The sequence below is a fragment of the Zonotrichia leucophrys genome, chromosome 10 (assembly GCF_028769735.1).
Source record: "Zonotrichia leucophrys gambelii isolate GWCS_2022_RI chromosome 10, RI_Zleu_2.0, whole genome shotgun sequence".
NCBI lineage: Eukaryota > Metazoa > Chordata > Aves > Passeriformes > Passerellidae > Zonotrichia > Zonotrichia leucophrys.
The window spans coordinates 5,295,602-5,323,151 of record NC_088180.1 but is presented as its reverse complement, the minus strand read 5'-3'; the positions used below and the strand labels follow the sequence as shown (position 1 = coordinate 5,323,151).

General features: G+C 40.5%; 1 protein-coding gene across 1 annotated transcript; it reads right to left on the bottom strand.

Annotated features, from left to right (window-relative positions):
- Positions 1 to 146: 146 nt before the first annotated feature.
- Positions 147 to 18,554, bottom strand: CA12 (carbonic anhydrase 12). The gene is made up of 10 exons (XM_064722331.1): positions 18,464 to 18,554; positions 16,364 to 16,384; positions 10,178 to 10,357; positions 7,529 to 7,671; positions 7,165 to 7,260; positions 5,440 to 5,503; positions 4,846 to 5,003; positions 3,668 to 3,794; positions 916 to 1,000; positions 147 to 231 (listed from the first exon to the last, which is right to left on the bottom strand). The coding sequence occupies exons 1-10, from the start codon at positions 18,552 to 18,554 to the stop codon at positions 147 to 149; spliced, it is 1,050 nt and encodes a 349-aa protein (XP_064578401.1).
- Between the last annotated feature and the right edge of the window lie 8,996 nt (positions 18,555 to 27,550).

Sequence of the window (27,550 nt, the reverse complement as noted above, 5' to 3'; positions counted from 1 at the left end):
CAAGGGCTACAGAAAACTTTAGGCTGGTATGTGTTTTTAGAACTCTCTTGAGGGTTATCATTAGCCAAGAACAAGTGATGTGTTTCACTAATTCAAAATAAATCAGTGCTATGAATGAAAAGGGGCTTTTGTGACAGAGCAGGGCATCAAATTTTGGAGATGTCTTCTTTCTCCTTGTACATCCCTGCTTTGTAGATGACTCCTCTGTTGTCTCCACCTCCCTTTTTGCAACTAAAATTAAAAAATAATTAAATAGCTGTAATGTCAATGAAGGAAAAGCACAATTAGTTACTTAAAGTTGTCCATTATGCATGTATGAGATCATTTTTCTCTGTACTAGTGCAAATGTCACATAGCTTATTTATTATTATCAATTATTTAAAATATTTCAGGAGACCACATTTTGTATGCAAGGTCAATGCTGAATGCAAAGGAAATCAGGCTGTAGCAAAATTTGTAATCTTAGATTTTTTTCCCCAGAATTTGGCTTTGTCAGCAAACAGTGGCTTAATGATCTTTTGGCAGTACTTATTTCTTCATCTAAAAGGTTGTGGGAGAGGTTTTCCTAAAATTCCATTCTCCTTGTTTCACATACTGTTCCAGGAAAAAATGGAAGGATCCAAAAATCAATTCAGAGCAGCAGTGCTAGCAAAAATAACAAGAAAAGAACAAATGGCGTTTGGGAAATAGGAAAACTGGATAAGTCTTTTATTGACCCAGCCTCATATCACACAAGGAAATAATGTCTACAGTAATAAAAACAAATCACAGTTTGTAGGAAGAGATCATGTCTTCTGAAAGACCAAACTTTATTACTATAAAAAAGGTCAAAGTTTTGGACACACAAGCACTTCTCTATGTCAGAGGGAAAATACGGCTTGAATTTTTTTGTGATATGATAGCCAGACACCTTACCTTTTCTTCTTCAGTAGCCAGAATGCTACTGCAAGAATGATGAGAACTCCCAGAATGCAGGCTATCACGACAGATACCACAAAGCCTAAGAAAAGAGGGAAAACAGGCACAAGTGTTAATACCACTGCCTTGAGTGGAGAAGGGGAGTCTCTGATCTGTCACGATGTCTGCATTCTGCACGGGCAACCTCTCCACAGCCTTGTCACACCACGCTGTGACTGTGGATGGGCAGCTCTGCACAGATGTTCCCTGGGATGCCCCAGTCCCACAGCTGGCTCCACAGCTCACAGTGCTGGATATGATGCACATGTTGAAGCCACAGTGCCAGTGTGGAGGCCCTGGTACAGCAGGTCATAGCAGGAGCATGATTTTTATGTTATAATAAATTAGAGCTCATAAACAAACCCAAAGAATTAAACCCAGGCAATCAAGGACATTAAATTCAATCCTTTTTGTTCTCTCACACCACAGAGCACCACTGACTGTGGACAGCTGAAGAATAATAGTCTTTGCTGCTGAGAACATTGCTTAAAGGCATCAAAGAAGGTAAAAATGAATTCAGGATATTGGTATGAAAAACTGAGTGATCCCTTGTTTGCATAAAGATTTAAGGATTCTCATAATGCTATGTTTCTTAGTGAGCTTCATGTATGCTTTTGGCAATTAAGGTATATTTTATTTATTTTTTCTTCCACAAAGATCCTGGAGGTGATCTCCCTTTTCTTAACTGCATTTTCTTAATTTATTTACACATTTTTAAAAATAATTTTTCAAATGATTGGCTCTCACTAAGCAACATCAGAGCACTTTCAGAGTCAAACTGGCAGGTTTCACGCATTCCATCTAAATATTTTCTCCTATTAAATCAGCTGTTGATGAAAAACAAGTGTAAAATGTAGAGTTTAACTGCATTTGACCCATTAATTTGAAGTCCAGCTTAATGGAAGAAGCTTGCAATCCATGGAATTGAAGAGGAGCTGTTTTGTAAAAGGTGAGTTTTGTCATAGTAAAGGTGTCAAATGGACACAAAAATGTAACACCAAAGAGATAACTGTAGAAAAAAAAAGAGCTTGTAGTTGGAAGGGAAAGGGCAGGGAGCACTTCTGTGTGATGAGAGGATCTTCTTACAAAATTTAGTAAGACAGTATTTCAGCCTGGTACCCAATCAAAACTAGACACGAGTTCCTGTTTAACTCAGGTGGTTTGAACATCGTAGCAAATTCCAGCTGCATTTATATGAAGGGGAATTTATTGGAATAAATTGCTGATAAAACAAAGTGTATTACAAACACACACACATGAGTTTTGCTGTGTAATCCTTAAAGAGGTCTTTTGAAATGTGGTTCTTATAAATATAGGTGTGAATTTAGATGGTCATTACTGGCATCAAAAATGTGGATGACTGAACACCTCAGGCATTTTCAATTTTGCTACAAAACACAGGCCAGTGGCCCCATCTTGTGGTGTCTGTGCTCAGGGGAGGGCGGCAGTTCAGGCTTGTCAGTGATAAGGCAGAAAAGTTTCTCTGAAAACCTGCTCGGTAGGGCCTTAGGTGTGCACAACAGGATTTCTTTTACAAATTTCAGTGGTTGCCTGGCTCAATCCTTGACTCTCTGCATGGCCTTTCCTTCCCTTCTTAATAGGTGTGCTCTGTTCCTATTTGAGGTGCAGCTGACTGCATCAGGCTGGGCACTTGCAGCAGCCAGGGGTGCTTCATTGAGCTTTGACAGGAGACATTTTTCCTTATTTTTCTCTTTTTTCCCCTTTCTTTCCTTTTTTCCCCTTTAGGTGAGGGGCTGCACCTGTGAGGAAGCTTTTGTGACTGCAGTAAGTGGAATGTGAGATTACAGGGGAAATGAATACTCTTTTTGAAATGGGTTGAACATTTTTTCTATGGTTCACTGGTAGCGTCAATGAGCTTTTGTAACTTAATGTACTTAGACTGAATGGGATTTCTATTAAAGTGGCACTGAGCAATGTCCTTCTTAGCCATAGAGACCCGTTCTGGGGTGTGAACAGGGCAATAACCCCTACAGTTTAACTCTGCTAAGTCAAGCCAGCTTTAAAGGTACACTGAAAATGCTTTTATGGCTGGTGTCATCTCTGCGTGGGAGCCAATATTGTGCCTCAGCAGAGGGAGAACCAAATGTTATTATTTGGTTTGGCTCTGGTTCACAGCAACAATTTTGAGAGTCACATCTAAATCAAATTTTCCCCCATAAATGGAAATAATAATGCTTACACTATTTCTGTGAAATATTTGGAGATTCCTAGATGAGAAGCATAGTGTCAGATTTTCAATTCCTGGCTTCATGGGTTGTAACTCTACCTTCTACTATTAAGTACTGAGTATGATTTATAGAGAGAATACAGTCAGGTGCTGAGAGGTCAGTTTAAGAAATGGATGGAACACTGCATTTCTCATTTCTGACTGACCATTCGGACTCAGCAGATCAATGGCTTGTAGGTGCTGATAGGAATTGACAACACACCCTTGCCAAGCCCACCAGGCAGTGAATTGTGATAAACAGAGGATGAGGGTAGAAAATGCAGAAGTTTGGTCACTGCAGAGGATTCCATGGTGAACCTATTATAATCCCAAGGGTGGTATGAGTATATATACTTCTCAGTATGAGAAGAAAAGGCAACCAAGTGAACTGCAGGGGGATATCAGTGTTTTTGTAGTGGTACAGTCGGACAGGACTGCCATTTCAGTACTTCACATTTGCACAGAAGCATTCACACAACTCACCTTCACGGAAGGAGATAAAAACCAGTCTTTCATGGAAATCCTGAACATTTCTGAAGTTATCAACCATTTCCAGGGGCTCTGGGTCGTCACGCTCTGTGCAGTACATGGCTGTTTCCAGTGCCAGCAACTATAAAGGGATTCACCTGATCAGCTCACAGAACACAGAGAAAGCAGTGTCTGTGTGTGATCACTGGGAGTGATGGAAAAAAGAAAAAGGTGCAGTCAGAGGGAAGGGGATACATTAATAATTAAGTTTCATGTGGCCTGTGAACCCAAATACAGAATATTGTTTAAACAGTGTGACATCTCCAAGTCCATACCTGTATTTTGTTTAGATCCTGGTGAAACTACTGCTTACTATCAGATTGTCAGCCAGAAAAATTCAATGGGAGGAAACATGGTAGACTTCCCAGCATACTCTCCCTGGCATAGTCTAACTCCTAGGTAGTATTAAAGGCAACTTTTTGAAAGAGTTCTTTATTTTGGTAGAGACATGGTCTGACAGAAGCTGAGAATGTATTTTCAAGACAAGGAGCTTGCAGTAATTTGATCTGAGATTTTGCTAATAATATTTTCCCCTTTGTCTATAATTAGGTGAATCAAAAGATAGTGATTGTGAATTTATAGTCTAGGTAAGTGGCCACCTAAGAGCAAAAGAAGGTAATTAGATAAGCACAAAAAATGTAAGTTGGGAGAACAGCTAGGGAACCCAAGATGGATAAATAACACAACACAAGATCTTTAGAAACTTTCCAACCCACTCAAGTCCATCAGGATCAAAGTAACACCAAAACACTTGGTGATTAATGTTCAGATATGGAACCCAAACAATAACCTGCAGGTAACTCATTGAAAGACTTGGAGCCAGGGAGTAAGTACATAATGAAAATCAAAATTCATCTCACTCGACTGGAGTTTTTTCAAGCTGATACTGTACCAATTGGTGTGCAGCTGTCTGTCCTTTGTTCTGGCCAACTGAGAACATGCTAACAACAAACAGAATGGGATATTGATTTATGTTAGTTCTGTGCTGTTCTTCCCACTTAAAGGATTTTAGCAATGGTCACTGCTCAGTTTTACAGGAACATACGAGAAATCCAGGAAATGAGACTATGCATTTACTGTCCTTTAGCAGACACCAGTCAGGGAAATGTGCTCTGCTGGAACTTGGAACTTGCCTGCTCTTGAGAGATTTTAACGGGGTGTCGGAAAACTGTCCAGAGAACACTTGGGTAGCAGGGAGGAGTTGTCAGGGATCCTTCGTAGCGATAATACTCATCCAGTCTGTCAGGAAGCAGTTCTTGAACATTGAAACCAGGGACCAGGACCTTCTGATCTAAAAAAAGGGGGTTTGTGTTAAATATTGCATCATGAGTACACAGGTGAAATGAATTTTTTTGGGATATTTTCAGTGTCATATCACTAGGAAAAGAAAAATATCTTTTAGCAGAGGCGATCCCAGTTTAATAAGGACTACAGTTTTTTAAGTTTCCTATGTACAAATCTTGTCTGAGATACCAAATCAGACTCCTTTAAGATAAACTGTGGCCAGATTAACTAGAAAACACCATGTGGAACAAATAAGGCTCAGTCAGCATCACATGGGGCGTGCTGGCCATATGCTCTTCCCAGGAATGCACTGCATTTGGAAGCCTTTCACAGTCTGTGACAGATCTGTGTGGGATCTCTGCACTGTTTCTTCTGCCAGTTCAATCCCTCTCAGGGCGACACCTGATACTCTCAGCCATTCTCAATCTGATTTAGCCACTCACCCTTGTATTTCACATTCCGGAAGTGCCTGAAGATCTTTTCATAGGATGGGCTGAAGGGTCCAATCTGCAATGATCACATTATCAACAGCAGCAAATCACCAGTCGGAATATGAGTCTGTGCTTCTGGCCTGTCCTCAGGCAAGGGCTTCCACTGTCCAGATATTAATGTACTAGGATGGCATAAGTATTTTATAACTCAAAGCATTCCCTCTGTCCTCAGAGCCATGATAATATTCCTGCTCCAGGGCTATAAGAGTTTCTGTGTTGTGTTGCTGCCTTTACACCTGCAGTGCAGACCTTTTGTGAGCACTGACCCTATTGCCCCTGCCTGCTCAGAGTGCAGTGCAAATGAAGAGAAGCCCTTTCCTCTGAAAGCAGTGCAGGCAGAAGTTCTCAGCTGCCAGGCTTCTCAGATCATCTCCTGGTTTCCAGTCAAAGCCACATTTTTCCACCCACAAACATTTTTATAGCGCAGCTTCTCACAGCCTGGGGAGGTGAAGAATGACCCTGTTGGGTACCACAGGGCCACAGGCCTACAACGACATCTGACCTAGGCTATAACTCATCTATCACACAAGACTCTTTTTCAACTGCTACCAGTAGCTTTTCAGTCTAATAACCAATGCCTTTTTTATGAATTCTTCAGAGCTGGTGCTGAGCAACTCCTCTGACAACCAGACATAGTAAACTGGTGTCCTTACATTAACTGTAATACCCACCAGCTGTCTGAAAGGATTTCCAAGACCTAATCTCCATTGTTCATTAACTTGATTTTCAAATACCATTGCTTAGAAATAACCAGAATCCCAGTATTATTTCCTAGTGTAATGTACAATACTCTGACACTTTTCACAGCTACAACTTCCAAATTAACTGAAATTTCACACAAAATTACTCTCAGAATCTTAGAGGTGCTAGGAAGTGAGCTTGGGTAATATCAGGGCAAGCTTTGCTTGCTAACTGGAACATTTCACTTTTTGATGGAAATGTGGAAATTTGTGGTTTTGCTTTGTTATACTGCAGAAAATCCTCACATTTAAAAATTATCTTTACAGTTATCTTACTGATGAGTTTTAATCCTCAATAAGAATTATACACATACAAGCTACTATTATTTTTTCTTTTTGTTTAAGACCGTTATTATCTTCATATGTAGGACTTAAGAGAGAAAAATTGGAAAGCTGTCGTGACATCTTAAAATGTCACTGGACATACTCGTTTTCTGTAATCTGTGATTCAAAGAATCTGGGAAGTTAGCAGGGAGAAGACTGTGGTTAAATCCTGATTACATACAGTGGTCAAAGGCAGGGCTGTGCCTGCCTGTGCCTCTCTGTGTTCAAACTGCTCCATGCTACAGTAGGCAGCTTTGAGTGAATGAGCTTGAAATTCACTCTTGCCTCTTATTTGATAAACGCTGCCAATCATTAGTTTGTAAATGAATGCAAAAATGGATTTAACATAGCTGAAGTTAATTTACTAAATAACATGAGGAAATACTCAGAATTCCTCTTTTTGTGGCATTTGCTCCTGGTTTGGTATGTGCTACTAGAATCTGACTCTTTTTATTTTTTTGTGAAAGAGGAAAGGAAGATCCTTTACTCAGCCACTGTCTATGATAATAATAATGTAAAGAATGTAGGTGATTTTGTACATTAAAGGTCTCTCATTACTGAATGATTGAAAGCATACTCTAAACAAACAGAAAATAAAGATCCTGCATCCTACCTCAAGGAGAACAGCCAGAACAGCCAGTCCATCTGCTTTGTCCATTGCTGCTGTTATATCTGGGTATTTCTCAGAGTTGTAATGTACAATGTGCAGCTACAAAGGAAAAGATACTTTGTTACAATAACATCTGGGTTATGCTCACATTTGTGTTTCACAGTTAGAAAGGACCATGCAGCCACCTCAGGATGAGATGGTGCAGGAGGGTTCTTCAGGGACTTCTGGCTGATCATAAATACTCAGCTTAGAACCTCACAGCCTTTTACAGTCATTCACCCGAGACACAGATCCCACTTTGAAACAATAGAACCTACCCACCCAACCTTCTTTGCCTCTTTCCCTGATCTGAGCTGGTCTGCCTTACCTCTGCTGCAAAATGCTTCCCGCCCACGGTGTGCTCAGAGCCTTCCGACTTGTTCTGGTTCCCCCAGTGCAGGTGAAGTTGAGATGCAGTGTATTCAAATGGGAGGTTTCTGATGGACATAGCAGGTGACAGATACATTTTCACTGTAAGCAGATCAAAACCAGATAGGAACAAATGACACCACAGCTCTCAGGAATAGGACAAATAAAAATACGGAGTCTGAGTATATTATATATGGAGCATGAAAAAAGCAGATTCTTGACTCAAATCCATCTCAGTCCGTGGTAGGAGATAAACACTTCTGTTCTCTTTAAGCCTTTCTTGGTAGATGAGGATTTAGAGCATTTACAACATACCTGTTTCTATTTTCCTAAATACGTGAATTTAAAGCGACAATTGTTGCTAATGGAAATCTTTGAAGAATGTGAATTTATCTCAGACATTGAAGAGACAATTACTGATATGTCAAAGCAAAATTATGCTCATGTATCTTCTTTCAATCCCCTTATAATGGTTGAAAATTGATTAATAAATTAATATTTCTCATGGTAATTTATATCCCCTGTTATATTGAACTCTGCTGCCTCTTAATCTTCTTTTGGGGACACAGGATAAAATCAAATAAACTCCTCTCTTTCCTTGCTGCTCCCAAAATCCAGAACACTGATGTCGAGCAGCAGGATAATCCTAGGCCTTAAGAAGGAACATCTCCTCTCTTGACATGCTGGAGCATCACCCTTGTATGCATGAGCCTCCCTTCTCCTCACTAAGGCTCTTGTTGGGGGATTTTTGTGTAGAAATTACAGTAGTAATTCTCAAGCCAGCAGAAACTTCTCAGTTGTTCACTTGGAGCACTTGGTACTTCATAAAGCAATGCCAAGAACAGATTGATTGTTTTGCAATTTATCTGCATTATTTTTCAGACTGAATACAGTTTGGTTTTGGACTGCCTGGACATGTTTTTCAGGGGAAACAAGGCTCAAAACCGTAGTGAAGTAACAGCTGTGACCCTCTGTATTTTTAGACTCCTACTGAAAGGGAATTTTTTTTTGAGCTCTACTGTTTTCAGTCCAGCTGATGAAGGTGATTGTGTCTGAATTCTGAAGAGCTGGCTGGTGAAGAACATCAAACGTCATATAGGAATGATTTGACAGCACAATTCTAAGCATCCTACTGGTTTCCTCTGGCTGAAAAAGAAGTTAGCAGCAGATGGTATAATGATCAGTCCAACCGAGGCTAAATTTTGTTACTCAGAGGTAAATTAACTTGTATCTAAGTGTAGTTTCTAGCATAGGATGCATCTCCACTGCTTTCTAGGAGGGCACTGATGTTGTAAATGAATTCCCATTTTCTTGAGGGGGTTATACTTTTGTCTTGATTTTCTTTAGGAAATAATTAAACTTGGTATTTTTGAGGTGAGATCTGACAGTGATAGTGACTTAGGTTCTCCAAGGAATTTGCTTTTACTTGTGACTGTTTTGGCAGGGACAGGTTTTCAGTGCTGTTCTTTTGGCACCCTTCAAGTACACAATGACAAGATTTCCTTCTCTGCCTATTGCCTGTCACATCAGCCTGTTGCATTCAACTGTGACAGTCCAGTCTTTCACTTAGGACTGAGAAGGACTTTTAGGAAATGAAGGCTCACAAGGAAAGAATGTTCCAGCCATTCCTAGTTGGAAGCAACCTGGTTTTAAAGGAGAAATTGATCAAGAGGAAAACCAGGAGTCTGTCCCAAGAGGTTGGCCCTTACTGAAGAATGGGCTTATGATGTTCAATTGAGCCGGTCAACTTCACTGAAAGAATGATTTAAAAAGTGGGTTTTGCATGTTGGTCAATTCATAACCAAGCACGTGAGAACAGAGGCCATTTTATAAGGCAGGTTATTTTGATACTTCTGCAATAAAGGAGGATTGCAGGACAACAAAGAAGGAGGACTTTATAACTATTTTTATTTCTATGTCTTCAGGTGTTTCAGGAAGGAATGAAAAATTGTGGGGCTGACTCACTGGTATTGTATATTGTGTCATTATAGGAGACCTTTATGAGAGCATCATCTCTGCCTTTACCTGCTGTACTGACACTGGTTTGGTGCTACTGTGGGGAGGACCTGTTCGTACACTAATTATTTTTCTGTCTTCTCACCTATCACTATGTATCACTGTCTATCTTACCTTACTCTAAAGAGGTTTCTATTTCTACTCAAAAGAACAGAATGGAGCTCCTACATTTTTTTCCTCTTCCCCATGCCCTCCCATAATTGGTGATGAATTGAAGAGACCCATTGCTCATATGTTATCAGTCAACCTCTTTTTAGCTGAATCACAAAGTCTGTTTCTGTTTCAGTGCAACTCAACCAAAGTAATAAGAAAACCTTGGGCATTAATTCTGACATGCCTAGAGTTTATTTTAAATTTCTTTATTTAAAATTTCACTTACTGGGAATCCATTTGTTCTTAGTACTTCCCCAGATTTCTCTAGCCTGTTCTGTAGATGCAGGTATGCTGATGTGAAGACTTTCTCACTGATTAGCAGCTTAATTTAATCTAATAATCAAAGGGTTACCCATGAAGTAAAAAAAACCAAACAAACCACAGTGAGTTCCTGCAGCTCTTTCTTTTACCATTCCTTGCTGTCTGTGAGCTCTCTTACCTGAATGGCCATTATTGATCAATGTAAACTGGTCAGTGGAGGGCACGTCATAGCCTATGAATTCTAAAGGCAAGAGATTAGAATCATACTGGAGAATAGCTTTGTGGAAATCAATTGGTGATTGGAATACTCCTCCACAAAATGGGTATTTCTTTGGCCAGGCCTTCTCTCCATCAGGACCTGTGTGAATTAACAGAGACACATTTGTCAAACCTTCACTTGCAGTTAACACAGAAATGCTCTTGTGTCAGCCTTCACAAAAAAATTGGAAAAGAAGCCTTTTCTGAATTTTTAAGACTTTGTTTTTTAAAAAAGGACCTCATAAAAATGGAGGTAATGAAGGGTATGGTCATTTTTCTGAGGGTGTTGTGACCTAGAGACAGGTCTGATTATATCAGACTCTCAGACATTTCCTTACTGTACAAACTCTCTAGCACTATCTAACAGGCTTGCAAAACCCACAGTGAAAAGCTAACTTGCAAAAATTGAAGGTGTTATGGTAATTTGACCAGCAATAACTTGCTCAAACTCCGGTGAAACTTTTCTTCATCACAGCCTTTTGCCCGAGGTAAGATCTACAAAGAATAGATAATATCAAGAGAATTTTAATTGTGCTTTTGCTTTAATTGCACATTAACCAGCTAGCAGCTGTTTACAGACTGTGAGATGAGATGATTCAGATTTAAATACCAGAAGAGGTACTTGCAACTTTTTTTTCTCCTTGTCTCTGAACACTCATGATTCTTTCCAAGGCAGGAAGGTCCTTAGGGATCACCCAGTCTGATCTGTGTAACACAGAACACTGGGCCTGCCTGGATAGATTTCTACTCCATGAGGCCATTGTTTTCAGAAGGGAATAAACCTCTACTCTTCCTTTAAGCACTGCAGATAAAAGATACTTCATTAGTGCCCAATGGATAATTACTCTCCTTGCTTTTCACTGTGAGCCTGCTGTTCCCATACTTTTGTTCCTCACTGAAGTACTTATAACATAGAGGATATAATTTCTCACTTCTCTTCAACTATGTAGATTGAGTCCCTTGAGTCTTTGATTAGAAGGCTTCTTTTCCAAAACTATAACATTCCCAGGGGCTTCTTTGAACGGGCAAAGCCAGTTCAGATATTTTCTGAAGGAAATTAACAGGCAGGAGGATACTATTAGCAGTTCACCTTATTTACATGAAAGACAATTGCCAAGTAAATGGATAGTGGGGGTGAATCTTTCTTAAACATAGTTCATGTGACAGAATCAACAAGATCAGTTCTGGTGCTTAAAGACAGACTTACTTTCTTGGTAAAGCTGTTTAAGAGTATTCAAGACATAGGGTTAGCCGGTGACATTGTTTGCAGTGTGCAGAGTTTGACAGACTCAATCAGCACTTTTCAGTGTAAATAGGCTTTGCTGTTTTGCTGCAACTTAAATTTTTGACTCCAGTTCACTGACAATCACATCAATTTCCTTCTTCTTACATCCTTGTGATACTATCTTAAAGTTGCTGAAATGATTTTAAAAAGCTAAAAGGCGTTATGCTGACATTATAGAAGCCTCTCCTCAACCTTTTCTTGGCAAATAACAAATACATCCAAAAGACCATAAATTCCATACTGTGGAATACATGCTGAAGAATATTTCCCAGGAAAATATGCATTAGAATATTCCAAGAAATGACAGCTTATTAGGTTCAAGCTTACTGTGCATGACAATGACAATAACAATGAAATTTAACACTTTTTAAAGGAACTAAGATTACAGCAATGTCAAAAAATTGGTGAGAAGCCTTTATTGTAAAAAGACTTCAATAATTTTAAAAAGCTTGATAAGGTAATGAGTTTGCAAGAAGATTTTAACATATTACATAGCACAGCTTTGAAGACTTGATAATTAAATAGGTGATTGATGTAGTATAAAATAGAAGTCTAGTCCCAGCCAGAGAGTCATGAAGTACCAATCAGTTTTTAGTATTGTGATTGGGTGACTTAAATGTCTGGAAGAGCTGGCAAGAGAATATGGGAACTTCACACCTATGTTGCCAGTTCAGAAGGAAATCTTTTGTCTTTTCTATAAAATGATCCAGCTATCACAGTCTTTATGTTCCTTGACCCTTTTCTTGACATAAATCTGCAACTCCACTCACAGGCCTTTAAGCTATAGAACATTTTGCTTGTTTCTCATTCCTACTCAATTAAAAAAAAACCTACAAAACCAAACAAGACCTCTTTATTGGTACAAACCCAGATTTTACAGAAGTTCTGTCTTTTATCACATAGTCTTTCTAATTTCAATGCCTCAAAACTCCTGTCTCAAAGAGCTGAGCTCACTGCAGCTTAGTTTTGCGTATGTGAAATTGAGATTTCCAAGGTACATAAACCACACAGCTGGAAGGCATTTCTCAGTTAGGTCTGCTGAAAATGGATTGATTGTGAACCAGATTTTCCCTTTTCTGTGCCAGTACACTCAGATAAATTCAGTGGAAATCACATTGTGTTTACAAAGGCTTTGTCCGATCACTACTAAAGAACAGCTTGTGCATGTAAGATTGGCCTGTGCTACAAGCCCCAAAATATATTAACAGAAGTATTGCAAAATTATCTTCAAAGGTAATTTCCTTTTTGTGCGACACATTTGTGACCCGGGCATTTCAGAAGTGTTTGCTGCAATGAGGATCCCACGAGGACTGTGTCAGCAGAGCACTGATTGTGCCATGGGCCTGTTCTGCCCCCTCAACACTCTAATTCATCTGTTGGAGTGAGCATGTTAAGGCAGGGAGCTGCTGGTGCCAGTGAAAGTAGGATCCTTCCTGCTGGACTGCTCCCAGCGCTGCCAAGAGCCCTCCCTGCACTCCCACACTGAGGAGTGCAAACTCAGGCTGCTCAAATCCAGCCTGTGGATTGCTTTGCTTGACACAAGTTTGCAGGACCATGTTCCCTTACAACACTGAAAATAGCTCTGAGCCTGACTGTGCCCTCACGGCTATTTAATAAAAGATGTCTGTAAATAAAGCAGGAATCATTTTCGGGATTGTCTGGCTGTCCACTACCCAGTGAGCTGAGCAAAGCACCCTCAGTGCCAAGACTGCATGAGTCCATTGTAACATTTCCTTTGACAGCTTTATGCTTTCCAGCCAGCCCCAACAACGCTGGTGCTGCTGGGCAATGCAGGACAGATGTTCCTTCATGAACAGGGGTGTCTCCTCCCAGGGTATATACGTTGGCCCATTTAAGATAAGGAGAAAACAGCCCTGTGAGACACCAGTGGTACCAACAGACTATTGCTCTGATGACCAATTAATATTTGTGTTGCTCCAGCTTCTCACAGTCCATGCAAGTTCTCTTGATCTGAAGTAATGTAGTAAAATACATTGGGTGAGTAAAACAGGGAATGCCTGTGGTATTTTTGCAGCCAGGCAGAGCACTTTGCCCTGTTTCCAGCCAGCTGGAAGCTGTAAAGCTGCTGTTTGCCCAGGGCTGAGGTGGTGGTGAAGGCTGAGCCCAGGCTCCCTGCCATGGTGGCGTGACCACATGGGTTCCATTTTGCTCAGTGCTCAGTGATACCATCCTGTGCACACAGAGCCAATATGTGTGTGTATCTTCCACACATGTGTCCAGAGAGAAACTTGTGAGATAGAGGAATTGCCAAGGGCTGTAGCTGTTGCTGTTACAGCATCCAAGTGCTGTATGAGAAATCTGGGGCATGCTCTAGTGTGTTCTCTAAAGCTTTCTGAAGGGGAAATGGAAGGGTCTTAGCACAGGTTCTCAGCACCTCACTGAATTGGAGTATTTGGCAGCAGCAGAATAAACAGTTTCCAAGTAAAATTAGCCTGATGTCTGTTTCCAACAGTTCTTGTGCCTGCATTACAGCATGAAGTTGTCTCTTCCCATGCTAAAGTTCATTGATAATTCTGTTGGCACTACTACCTTAAATTTGTCTGCAAAGCCAGTTTTCTCTGTTGTAGCTGCCTGTCCACTCTGAAGGGATGATTCTGGTTCTCTGATTTCATTCCAGCCCACTTGCACTACAGAAAAAGAGCCAGAATCCAAAGAATTGAAGCCTAATATCTACTTCTACTGGTTTTTTTGGGGGGCAGAAGGCTTCAGCCTGCACCTCACAGCCACACAGCCGGATTGCCAAAATCTGCATGCATATTATGCTGTCCTGAGCTGTGGGGTCTTGGAACCACTCTTTCAGCTCTTTGACTGAAAATGCTTTCCTTATGATACCCTTGATCTACTTTGTCCATCTTACAGGAGGTGGAGCTACATTTCAGAGATCACCAAGCGAGCCTGTGTCACCAGGGGTGGAGGCCTCAGGCCTCACTGCTCTGTGGTGTTTCCTCCAGGCACTGTTTCTTGGTCTATATACAAGGGTAGTGAAAACAGGAAGAAGAAATAGCATTGCTGTAGTTTGGCTAAGGAAGAAGCAAACAGGAGAAGTTTAGCCTTTATATTTGATGTATCTAATGCATTAGTTTCCATTATAGGCAAGGTGAACTCTCATGACTTGGGAAGGCCTGTGCTGAATAGGCAAGGCCTGATCACATGTGTTGTCATCTTGCTTTGCCACTATGGCCCGAGGTATTAACACTGCATCAAAATTCAGTTTTACATATTGTAAAATATGTAAAATACTCAACAAATAGAAATCGCTGACAATGAGCACTCAGATTTCTCCTCCACCCTTAATCTTGTACCTTGACCCTCATCTTGACATCAGTCTGCACTGTGGTTATAACGGCTTGATTTCCTTTCCATTCCTGTTGACTTAATTTCAGTGAGAGGCACTGCAAAGTGTTTCAGGGGCAAAGGTAAACAGTGGAAGATTTAGAATGGCATAAGGATCAGTAGGAGAGTATGGAGGGGCTCTTTCCTGGCTCAGCACAGTCTCTCTAATAGCTGTTTGTCTCTGTGGGGATCGGTGTTCCACCTCTGATTTTCTGTACTGTTCTGTACAAATTCCATTTTTTGAAGTTTCTTTTATACATCTGCTTTTATATGTTTTTCTAGATATGTTTCAAACTCTGTAGCTGAAGGAAAAAGATAATCTGTTTTGTCAACCTTCTCTTTATCCTCCTTACGTTTAGAATGTCAAAATCAGACTGCAGTATGGAAGAGCTTTATAGGAATTGATGAAGTTGGACACTGAGAATAACATACTTTGAAATCAACACTGGTACCCAGATTCCTAGGAAGGGAGAAGTAACTGATTTAAACAAGGAAGGAGGGCAAAACTTCTGCTTTCATGGTAGTAAAAAAAGTCTTGTTTTCTTTACTGTCCAGCAGGGTTAGGTTTATCTGATGGCTGCTGTCAAAGTGGAAAACCCAGGTTTTTGTTAAAGCTGTGTGAAGCTTTTTCAGTGCTGGGAATGTGAGGTCTGTGTGTGGGCACTGGCAGATAGACATGCAGCTGGCAGTTCTCCTGCTGCTTATGTGAGGCGAGTCAGGTAAATGGAGCACAGCCAAAAGGAGGAGTTCCTAGCAGCAAGTTCAGTCTCAGAGGTTCTTTGTGTTGTCTTGGAGCAGCACCAAAAGCTTAAGAACAAGCATTTTTTTCTGAGATTCTCTCTACCACCTACTTCTGTGGGGATATTTGGCATGTAAAATGCTACTCTGAGTGAGGAAATACCTGGCTAGAGGATTTGAGCAGTTCAAAGAAAAACACTAGATAATTCTTTTCCTGAGCAGCCACCAGGTGCTTCTGAGTTAGTAGATGACTTAAAGGATTAGTTACAAATTAACACTGCTTTCATAAAGGTGTTTTATTCTGCTTTGTCATCGCTGGCATCCTCGGGGACCTGAGCTTCCAGTAACAGAATACAGGTGACTTACTGAACTCTGATTCTACCTGAAAAAGAAGATTCATGTGGGTAGGGAGAGAATGCTCTTTGCAGAACTAGGCCGGAATGTGACAGCTGAGGAAACAGAGGGCTTTGGGGACCATCTGCAGTCGTAGGCCCAGCTTTAGTCTGCTGAAATTCTTGTCATTCCACAAGGAGATTTAGAATTCAGTAACTGATTCAGTTACCTAGATATCAAACCTGGTGGATGAATAGCAGATTTCAAGAAAATTGACCAGATTCAAACCTAGATAAGGATTGTGATCCCAGTAAGCACTCACCAGAATACATTTGGCCAGTTGTCTTTAAGGCACAGAAGAAAGCCATAACTTTGTATGTATGAATTAGTACTTACCAATATAAGACCATTTTGACGCTGTTTAAAGAAAAAGGAAATATTACTGTGAGTATTTGAAATTGATCTTACTCTGTAAAGAAAATAATTGCTACTCAAACCCATGTATTGAATGTTGCAATATTTTTCTCTATCATTTTAATCCCAGCTGTTGAGCAAAACACAGAAAAGCATAGATACTTTCAAACTTTCTGATATTTTATGGACCTTCCTCACTCAAATTGTAACTATAATTATCCCTGTGATCGTGCCCATAGGGATGAGTGTCTTGTGGTCACTTAAGTCTTGGGGCAAGACTGCTCTCAGTACTTTTTTTCAAAATTGAAATATCCACAGATTGCCTGTAGGTGCACCCCTGGGATTTTTCTCTAGTTAGAGAGTTCAGGAATATAAGTGGAGTGTAACTACAAATGTTAATGTTACAACTCACTTTAAAGTTTTTTGACCAATCACACAAAGCAAAAGCATATTGACAGTAGTTCTATCCAACCACTATAAGCACATGTACCTGTGGTTAAAACAATGCTTGCTTATTTATAATACAATAGCCTTGTAAGCCTTAGCTACAATGCACAGAGCTCCATTATTAAGCTTAGAACTTCCTAATATCTCACTAGATGAACTTTTCTGCAGCTTAGAGAGTTATTCTAGCCAAGTGTTAATGCACAAACCATTATTCTATTTGTCCTTACTTTCTACTTCTTATATAACTTTTCTGCTGACAAATCTCATGGCTTCTGCTTAGCTCCAATCAGTTCTGCTGTCTCTGAGGCCTGCCTTTTGCAGATTTCCCAAAACCCTCTGATTTTAAGGATTCCCACGGTTGCTTTTATTCTGCCTGATAATGACAGTCAGGCAGACTCTTACATGGTGTCAAATTGGAGGATTCACATCTAGAAGTGAATATTCAATGGCTCTATGTCTGCAAACATTCTCCTGGCTCTTTGTTCATGTTGGGATGAGTACTGATGAGTGACAAGTTACGTGCCCATGCATGGCAGAGGTTCCTAGAGCCAGTGTACCTGCATTTGACTGATCAACAGCCAGGGAAAAATACATTTCCACTGTCACTTGAGAGCTAGGAAAATGTGAATGCTTGTAGGTGTGATAATCTACTTGGAAAGATGTCTGAGATAGGCAGATACTGTAGCCCTTGCCATTTCTTGGGACTAGGTTCCAGCTAAGTCTGAGACAGGCACTCTCCAGAATTCTCTTCAGCATGTATCATAAAACATATCTTGCCAACAAATCCTTTCAATTCCAAACCTTCTGTATGGTCACAGAAAGCACCTGTAAAGCATCATGCTTTATTTATTCTGTTGTTCTTGAAAGCATCAATTTCTAGGTGGGAGATTCTTCTATAGGCTATGGGCATTTTTTCAGAGGACATATGCACAAAATAAGAAGATGACCTTAAAAGTTTGAACTCCATGCCTTTTGCTGCTTATGCAAAAAATCTGATAAAATGCTTGTCTTCACAGAGCTCTACACAAACCAACAGCTCTCGATTATGTTTGAAACTCCTGGATTTTTGTCCCATGAATATACGTGCTGAGTAACAAAAACTTTAGAACAATTCCCCTCATAGCCTATAATAACATTGGGTAGATTATAATTAGTTTGAAAAAATGAAAATTGGTTAAAATCAGCTTGAATAGATGAACACTGACTCCTAAAAAGAGAGGAAACCAATGTCCTGAAACTAGTCTTGTTGCCAATATATGAGAATGACCTCTAGTGCGTAGGGTGCTTTACAGAGATTGATTTTTTTTTTTCTCTCTGGTTTAAAAATAAACAGGCAGAGAGAAAGGTGTGATGCTTCCACTAACTCTGAGAAATAAAAATCAACAAAGCAAAGCATACTGAGCATGCAAAAAGTCTGTAATGTCAAATAAATCAGAGGGCAAATTTCCCTGTATAAGTCAGAATACCTATTCTGAGAAATTAAAATAAGGATACTAATTCCAAACAACAGCAGACTGCAACAATATACAGCTTTGAGCATGATTGAATAGTAATAATGTAAGGGTGCCATTTTTCTGCATAAATGGCTGCCTTAAGGTACAAGAGACAATAAAATAGAAAGCTGAAAGACTTTACCATTCAACGGTGCTTGCATTGAGAGCTGAATCTTTTGGCAGAAAATGAGCACAGTAGCCACTGTGACTATACTGAAGCTCTTGGCTGACATCTCAAGGAAAGACTTATAATATTCCAGCAGTTCACAGGTTTCTTTGCACTCTGAGGAAATTCCCTTGTAGACATGTGGCAAATAGCAGAATGCACATATACAGAGCTTCTGCTAATGAGTTATTGCCCTCCTCTCCCCTTTTCTCTCTCCTTGCCTTTAGGGCTGCTTTTTATAAAGCTCCTGAGACTCAACCCAAAACAAATGATGTAATCAGACCTGCCTCTATGTCAGAACACCCTCAGAAGACTGATCATATTCTTCATTACCTCAGTTTTAGTGAGGTCCTCACAGGGAACACTCCAGCACTTAGGGAATTTAAACATGCAACTTGAGACATTATTTAGCAGAGACAAAAATGCTTTAAAAATCTGTACTCCTATGGGCCATACCACATTTGTAAGAGAGCTTTTCTAGCCTATTTCAGAGAGTCTCCCTCAGCTCCCATTTTTGGATCAGCCCAATCTAATATAATGGCCCACTGTGAGGACTGGAGGGAGGGCAGGAGAAGTGAGGCTCTGTGTGGAATTGGGACCATGGACATATCCCACAAAAACCATCCCACTTGTCAGGAACAGATTTATTTTTTTTTTTAGCTGAATGCTCTTGGAACCAGGAGGACACATGAAGTAGGGAGGACTGAAAATTCATGAAGCAACAGTCCCAGAATCTGATATTATTCAGAACATGCATGGAGAGGGGTAAAGAGGAGCACATAAGTTAATGTATAAATTAATGTCCTCTTCTGTCAGTGACTGAGGAATAAGCTCTTAAAGGGAGCATAGTGGAGGAGCAGAAGGTGAGATTGAAGAGACCATTGGTTTTATTTGAGTACATTATTATTTATAAATGTTATTAACTGCTTGCTATATATCAGTAACAGCTTTATCATGTATTAGTATTGACTGGTCAAACTTTATTTTCAACATCTTTATTTATCAGCTACTGTTTTATTAAATGTGCTTATTTTTTCATGTCATTTATGAGGTTGATAAGGGAAATTGACTGTAGCATGGCTCACTTCTGCCTAGATCCCAGGCAGCGCCCTGCATGGTTCTGGTCTATTGCTGCTCTTCATCCACAGCCCAGTCCTCCCAGTCTAGGCAGAGGGAGTCTGCAAGGAGCAGCACCAATTAATTAATTAATGTCCTGTAGTCTTTTAGAAAGCAGCTGTGGCTGAGAACACTTCCTCTCATACTTCTTAGCATTTTGTAAACCTAGATTGTAATTCTGCTTGTTTGGGTTCAGGCAGATGTAATCAAGAGTTAGAGAGTGTAAGCTATAATGAAAATGTTTTAACATGGCTTCACAAGTGCCATTGTCCAAAGCAGAGGGACCCTGTCTGCCACATTGGAACAAAAGGCATATTGAGTGTGTTCAGCACGAGGGCTATCAGCACACAGCTTGCAGGACCTTCCTAACCCAATGGAAATTTGGAAACACCATTTTGTAGGTTTCTGTAGAATAAGTAGTTTTGTCATCAGCCTTCACATAGCTGGCAGCCTGTCTGACAAGCTGCTAAGGTTGGTATCAAGAGCTGAAAATTACCTGCTCTACAAAAAGACCATGTTTTGTAGGGGTGTATGGACTGAGCTATCTGCCAAACTGTGTTTTCTTATCTCCTTCCTTCATCTTTTCTGCCAGTGATCTTGAAACATTCACCATGGTGAAGTATGCTCTGATTCTTAGAATCCCCCTCGGACCATTTTTGCATTTTCACAATCTGTACCTCTCCTCCCCTAGTTCCTGCTACAGCAGAAGCCATTTTGGCTTCACGACTATGAGAGGCATTCCAGGCAGTGCTTGTGCTTTCAAGGCTGGCTGGAGAAAAAGCTCCTTGCTTCCAAAATATAAGCCATGGAATAAGAGGAAAAAAAAGCTCCCTCACACAGTTACCTGCCAGTGTTCTGCACAAACTACATAGGGATTGCATTTTATTCTGGCTTTAAGAAATTTTAATTTGCAAGCAGTCTATTTTCATTTCCCCACCAGGCCAAGGCAGAGACAGAGCAACATTTTCACAGATGGGGGTGGCTCATGAGAAATACAAGTGAAAGTCAGGCTGGAATTCTGCAGTGTGGGTTTATGAGTCTTTGCCTTGCACTGTTCTGTAACCCTGGTGGTGTTTTGCCAAGGCAGTAGCAATGCAAAGACTGATGTGATCATGGAAAGCGCACAGGACAAGTTCAAAGCAAATGGGTGAGACAAGGCATTCTCATTAGAGAGCACATTTGGAGTTTTCACTTGCAAATTCTGTGAGCATTTGACCACAATCACTCCCTCTTCCTGGTGTGTTTAACCTCAGAGGCGAAGCTGTAATAAAGCAGAAAACAAGGTGCTCTCACCAGCCATTCAGGTGCTGGGTGGAGCTTCTTGCAGCCCTCGGCAGTCTGAGTCAAAGAAGGCTCTAGGGAGTGCGGTGACCCAGGGCATGGCACATCTTTGAGGGAGCAGCCTGTCTTTGAGGGCATGACACATCTGAGGCATGGCACATCTTTGAGGGAGCAGCATGTCTTTGAGGGCATGGCACATGTGAGGGCAGCTTGGGCTGCAGTTCACACAGGCAGGTATTAGGCCATAGGTTGGACTTGATGATCTCAAAGGTCTTTTCCAGCCTACTTCATTCTGTGATTCTGTTCTGAGGTGAGCAGTGTTGGAGAAGATGCTGATACTGCCTTTCTTTAAAAAACCTTTTAGTAAAAATACAGATAAATGGCCATAACAGACAGACTATGGAGCATACTTGCATACTGTAAACAGAAAGCAAAGAAGGTCAGTTGGATCCAAAAGAAGCAATTACCTCACTATCTGCAGTAACTAAAATCAGTCTGGTCATAAGGCCATCTCATGGGGTCTCACCAACTCCCCAGTTTGGGAGGATGGTGGGTGTTGGTGGGTGTTGGTTTTGCCTTGTTTTCATTACATCTGCAAGTCTTCAAGGTAAGAACTGCTTTTTAAAAAATCATATTGCAGATGATGCACAAAACCAAGATACTGATTCCTGGTCATTGCAAGCTATGGAGTTAGAGCAGGAATTCATAAATCCAGTCCTCTGCCCTCTAAATTATTTGACCTCTTGAAATTCCCTATATGTTAGCAATTTCCCATCTGCCCTCCCCAAAATATTATGCCCTTATGAAAAAAGTTTCTGCTGTGGCAGAGCAGCCCAGTGAAGCTGTATTTAAGAGTTCTTGCATGTTCTGAAGCAGATGCTAAATGGGCTGGGAACTGGCAGACTGAGCAGAGCAGCACTCCAGGATTTCCTGTAAGAGAAGATCAGGCACTATTGTTTGTGACCACTTGCACAAATTCAAATCAATTTCCCCAACATTTTTTTTTCTGTTCAAACTGATATTCAGATTTAGTGCTTGTCTTCCCTGAAGTCTGCTCTCAAACAGATTTACAGGAGCATGTAAGATCCCATCAGGCACAGACCTAAAGTTCCCTCTGAGTGCATATATTGATTTTGTTCAGTGTATGTCTTCATTTCTGGCAGAAGGATTAATTTCTCTTGCATTTCTGGACTGAAGTTAACCTATTACAGTAAAACATGACCATAAAGCAACTTGACTTCAGGTCCCAGCTGTTGGGAAAACCCAACTTGTATTTAAACAGCAGACTAAACTATGATGCCTAGAATAGGTTAAACAGATCAAAGAAGCAGACTGAATGCTGTATTTACAGTGTCTGTGACTGCAGCCAGTTAGAAATACTGCTAATCTTGGCATGCAGGGGAGTCCAAAGCACAAATATATTGCCAGTTAATTTCAAGGCACTGCATTCAGTGTCTGAGAAAAAAACCTGTTAAGTGTCTGCTTAGATGCACGTAGAGAATGCATGTAGTGAATAACAAACTGATTATATACAAAGGTAATAAAGCTTTTTGATGCTAATAGATAAGATATGACTTAACAGGGGTTCTCAGTCACGGGCGGATATGCTGCTTTGGCATGGTTACTGCACGGTCTACAAGGGCATGGCTCGTTCTGCTGATGAGGGCAGGAAGGTCACTTCAGATGTGTGTTTCTGGGGCCCATGCAGGGCACTGGGCTGTGTTGTTGATAGTGATGGCTGTGAATGATGTGCAAGAAGATCTGTTACCTAAAACAGGCTCCAACACATTTCTTTGTCACCTACCAGGATGGTGAGCCTGCCGCCACATGACAAGCACAAATGGTATCCTATGTTAGGAAAGGTTACCTAAGAAAGTTGCATGAAATAAGAATTTCAAAGTCAAAATGGTTTTTGTGGTCGCTGCTGTGACTAACAGGGCTTCTATGTAGTAATTTAAAAACAAGCTGAGGATTTGCCTGGGGGGAGGGATGGGGGTGGTGAGAAAGGATCCTTGCAAGGTGGCAACAGCCCAGAACAAATTTCCAAAAGAAGTTTCCAGCAAACCTAAAATGTGAATTAATGGTGTACTCAGGTGCACTTTATATAACAACTAAATAGCAGGTATATGCTTGTTAGTCACTATATTCTATATTTGTCCTGTCTGCACACACTGGAAAGCCCAAAAGTGTGGTTAAAAAAAGGCTCAAGCAAACAAGTCACAAAACACAGTACAGCAAAGTGAGGCATTCCACTAAAAATGGAACACAGCTTTCTCTCCACTGCTTTGCACCCCTGGATCCTCCCCGAAATACTCCTCAAAATAACCAGATCATTTTTGTTGCTGGCCTCTCCTCTCTGCTTCATTCACCACACGTGGTCATGGTGTAGGCTTGAGCAAGGAGTAGCCAGAGTAGAGCCTTGCTGTACAGAAGACAGAGGTATTACACTGTCAGCTCTGGCCTTGTCTGGGTTCTAAGCTGGCAGGCTGGAAGAAAGTGAGCTGGGCAGGGTGCAGAGAGTCCCCATGCTGACTGTCACTTTCTTACTCTGGGAATGACTTGCTTCTGCCTAATTTCTGTCCCTACACCTCTCTCAATATCTGTAGGTGCTGCAAACTCCCCACACTGTGGCCAGCCAGACCCACAAGGCAATATGAACTGGGGAAGTGCGGGAAAATGGCCAGTTCCCTCCTTGCAGCTGTGCCCTGTGCTCTGAGCACTGAGGTTCACTGCAGCTGCTGCTGCACAGGAGGATGCAGAGGCCCCTTGTCACTGCTCCACCAGCTCCAGCACACAGGGTGGCTGGCTAGAGGCCAGCTAGAAGTCATTCCATTTCTCTTGGAGTGTCTGTGTCACTGAGGGGGATTATGTGCTCATTAACACCTATTCAACTCTCATTTTTCTATTACAAAAACCCACCAAATGACAAAGCCAAGTCTGCTTGTGACTGGAAAAAAAAAAGAAAGGGAAGAAAGAAAAACAAAGCCAAAAATGTACTTTACAGCTTTTTCCAAAACATCTTTAAATTGTCTGGAGTGACTCACTGACTCTGCTACACATCGAGAGATCTAAAGGTATATTTTAAAATAAAACAAGAGAGATGAATATTAATTCTGCTTCAGCCTCAGCTCCAAATGTATTTATGGCTTAGTGTTCTGGATTGAGCCTGTTCTAAATCAGCAGTAGAACCTACGCTTAAGAAACTACAGGATGATTAAAATAACCATCTCCTTCTGTGGAGCTTCGTGCAGAAACTCAAGGCAGGCCATGCTCCAAGCACTATTTTATTATCTTTGGAGACCTAAAAAGCTTGCTTGGTTTGTCTGGCTGGTAAACACTTTGCCAATCATATGTTGGCTTTAAAAACCAATGTGAAAAAAGTCAGTGTTGTAGTTTTCCAGAAATGTTGATTCTTCATGGTGACTGTAAAAGCCAGGGAATTATGAGTGGGGAGACAGCGAAATGGGGGCCAGTTTTTTGCACGAAGGCATGAAAACGTTTTAAATTTAAATGTATTCTGCTTACATTTTAATAATATGTCCCCAAAATATTTCAATATATTAATTGTCTCCAGGAATGCAGGGAGTCCCCAGCTGCTGGCCTGGGTTCCCTTTGGGAAGGGAGTGCACTGGGGTGCAGCTGCTGCTTTGAAACCCCCCCACCAGGGGCTCTTGGAGTCAGCCTTGGAACACGGAGCTGTTGGAGCTGTCCCACCAGCTTGTGTGCTGCAGCAGTCTCGTGTTCAGAGCTGCAATGTGATATTTCATGCACACTGATAACCACATTATCATAGCAAATAGAGTCAAAGGGACCAGCATAGCCCAGCACTGTAGAGTGGGAACATTGCTGAATAGCCTGTCTTATTACACAACCAAGAAATGCTGCAGTTGTTGGCTTACAGAGGTGAATGGGAAATACTCCTTCACTGACAGGCAATGCATGAAGAGTTATTCCACATTATCTGCATTTCCACGTTTTCCACAAATGTGTCCAGATGATGGCAAGTCAGACGGATTCTTGAATTTCACTTTTCATTTCAGCCCTTAGTGATGCATCTGCATACCCCCTGACAGCTTGTGCTCAGCTGAGTAAATATAATCTCAGATTACTGAAATGTTTGTAGGTGTCACTGAAAACAGAATAATTTGTAAACAATGTAAGGAGCATGTGCCAACAACAGAGACAAAACGTACACAGTGCTCATTCTTGCAGGAAGAAGCTTGCAGGTAGTCCTAAATTTTATGTTTCTTGTACATAGACACCTTGTGGTTTAACATTGCTAATGCTTATACAGCACTATCAACAATATCATAATATCACCATAACCAGGCTGGTTCTGGCTATGGGCGGTCTTCATGCCGAAGGAGGGAGGTACGGCAGGATGGGTATGGCAAAGTTTGGGGTCAGCCTGATCAGCAGCCCAGTAACTAGGAGTGTCTGGGGCTTTGCAAGACTGCTTTCAATTGTTTAGTTCTGCTCACAGGATGTCCCAACAGCTTCTTATTTCAGAACAAGCTGAACATCTCCCTCTCCCTTGAGATTTTGCCATCTCATGTTTCAAGCTCCAGCTAGAGCAGGAACATTTCAGAAGGCCTTGTTCAGTCCTTGAATTCACAGATTTAAGAGAAGAGAGTGAGGAAAGGAAATCTGGGCCGATGATCTCCTATTTCACAATTCAGATTGCTACTCGACAATGTGAATAACTGGGCCTGAAGAGTAACATAATAACAATATTAGTAACATAATAATGTAATGCTAATGACATGGCAGGAAAATTCCTGTTTCCCTGGTAATGAGCTGATCTCCAAGCAGGATAAAATGTGCCATTTTGCTAACACAAGTCTCATTCAAGCTAGTTACCAATGAAGTGTGTATACTATCTTTGTGTATAATGGCAAGTTTTTCCAAGTCCAGGGATACTTTGCTTTGGAGTCAAAACACTTCAGAACCAAAATGCTCTGAGATGCTGGCACATTTTGTGTTAGCATTTACAGTTATTTGTGGGCAGTAAAGTAGAACCAAGATCTAATATGTGTGCAGTACAGTACAAAATTTGTTGTACAAAACTGGAGGCAAGTACGCGCAGAAGAGACAGGTGGGATGCCTTTGTAGCTTACTGCAAACAAAGAAGCAGAAATAGCATGTAGTCTTTGACTATCAACAACCTTGTTTAATATAGCAGAAAAGTGATATAATTTGTGTAGAATTACAGTTCACAGATACATAGGATACTTTTACTGTAGTAATATTCAACAGATATAATTAGTATATACAATTAGATACTGTAACAGAGGTTAGAGGTGAAAAATTTCATTTTAGATCACCCAATTCATCTTGGGACTTTCCATTTGTAAGTTTGAGATGGGAATTCAGAAATTAATTTTAATATTTCTTTTACAAGAGTTTCTTTACATGTTACTTTTTCACTGGCAAGTAGATTTTGCATTCTGATTCCTAAATTTTATCTGAAATAATATAATTCTATACCATTTCATTGTCTTCCTAATTCTCCCAGATTATTACCAGAGTAATATTTCTTACATTTTTTTGTATCTGGATTATTGTGTGTTCTCCTTAGATTTGTTAATTAACTAATCATAGCAGTGAAATTGAAAACCTGAATGTCATTTAAACATGCAGTACTTGTAGCTTAGAAATAACTATGGGTTAGTCCCTTGTGACACAAGAAATAGTACCAATGAGTTTTAGGTTCTGGAGTTTCTCAAGTGCTTTTGAACAGTTTTTCCTTCCTTGATCAAATGGATAAGCTGGTCCCAATTATAATGTTTTCCAAGCAAATAGATACTACTAGGTTTTCTTTCAACAGGATGCTTGGAAGTTTTTTTTCTGTGCTCTGATACAGTATGTAAACTGAGCTGCCTATTACTTTTTAAAAATATACTTGTACTTCCCTCATTTTCCAAAAATTAATGAGTAAGCCAGTTCAGTTGTGATGAAGATAAATTAGTTATCTTGGCTATAAAACATTCTGTTCTGATGGGATGAAATAAAGTCTGCTGATCTTTAAATAAGCTTAAGCAGAATCATTATTTTCAAGACTGCCTTCAGGAATAATGTAACATAAAGTTTACATAACAAATACAGGAAAAACTGAATGCCAATGACATGAATTAATTCTGCTGGATGTCACTCCGATGCAGTTGCATTATTGAGCAGGCTCTGGAGCACAATAAACAATTGATGAAGCTGGTGTTGGTAGCTGCCAGACATATGAGAACTTTCAGGCATTTGTTTAAAGCGTGAATTTAAAATAACTCTTTGTGTGTACAAATAATACCTCATGTGAAAACCATTGAGTTTCTTTGTACCATTTGTTCATCACATCTTCATTGGTTTGTTAAAAAAAATCCACCACGAGATTACTCACATTCACCTTTATTTATCCCCTTACAGTGTGCCCAAGCTGGGATAGTGCAGAACAGGCAAAGTTTGGGGCAGAATTACAGCACTGCCTTTTTTTTTTAATTAGTAGCTTCTGGAATCCTTAAAAAAGTGATGTAAAAATTAGAATAGGCTCTTAGAAATTAAAGAAACTAGATCTCAGATATATATTTGAATTCTACTTAAAAAAATAAACACACTCTTCTGATGGAATCTGTATCAGCCCAATGCCATTTGGACTGCCAAAGTCAACCTTATTTCCCA

What these genes read in the sequence shown, in the direction of transcription:
- CA12 (XM_064722331.1), bottom strand. Translation starts at nt 18,554, where the DNA reads ATGTCAGCCAAGAGCTTCAGTATAGTCACAGTGGCTACTGTGCTCATT. An exon ending in GTCAAAATGGTCTTATATTG is followed by an intron (nt 10,358 to 16,363) that starts GTAAGTACTAAT and finishes TAATTCACACAG; the next exon opens with GTCCTGATGGAGAGAAGGCC. An exon ending in TGGCTACTGAAGAAGAAAAG is followed by an intron (nt 232 to 915) that starts GTAAGGTGTCTG and finishes TTTTAATTTTAG; the next exon opens with TTGCAAAAAGGGAGGTGGAG.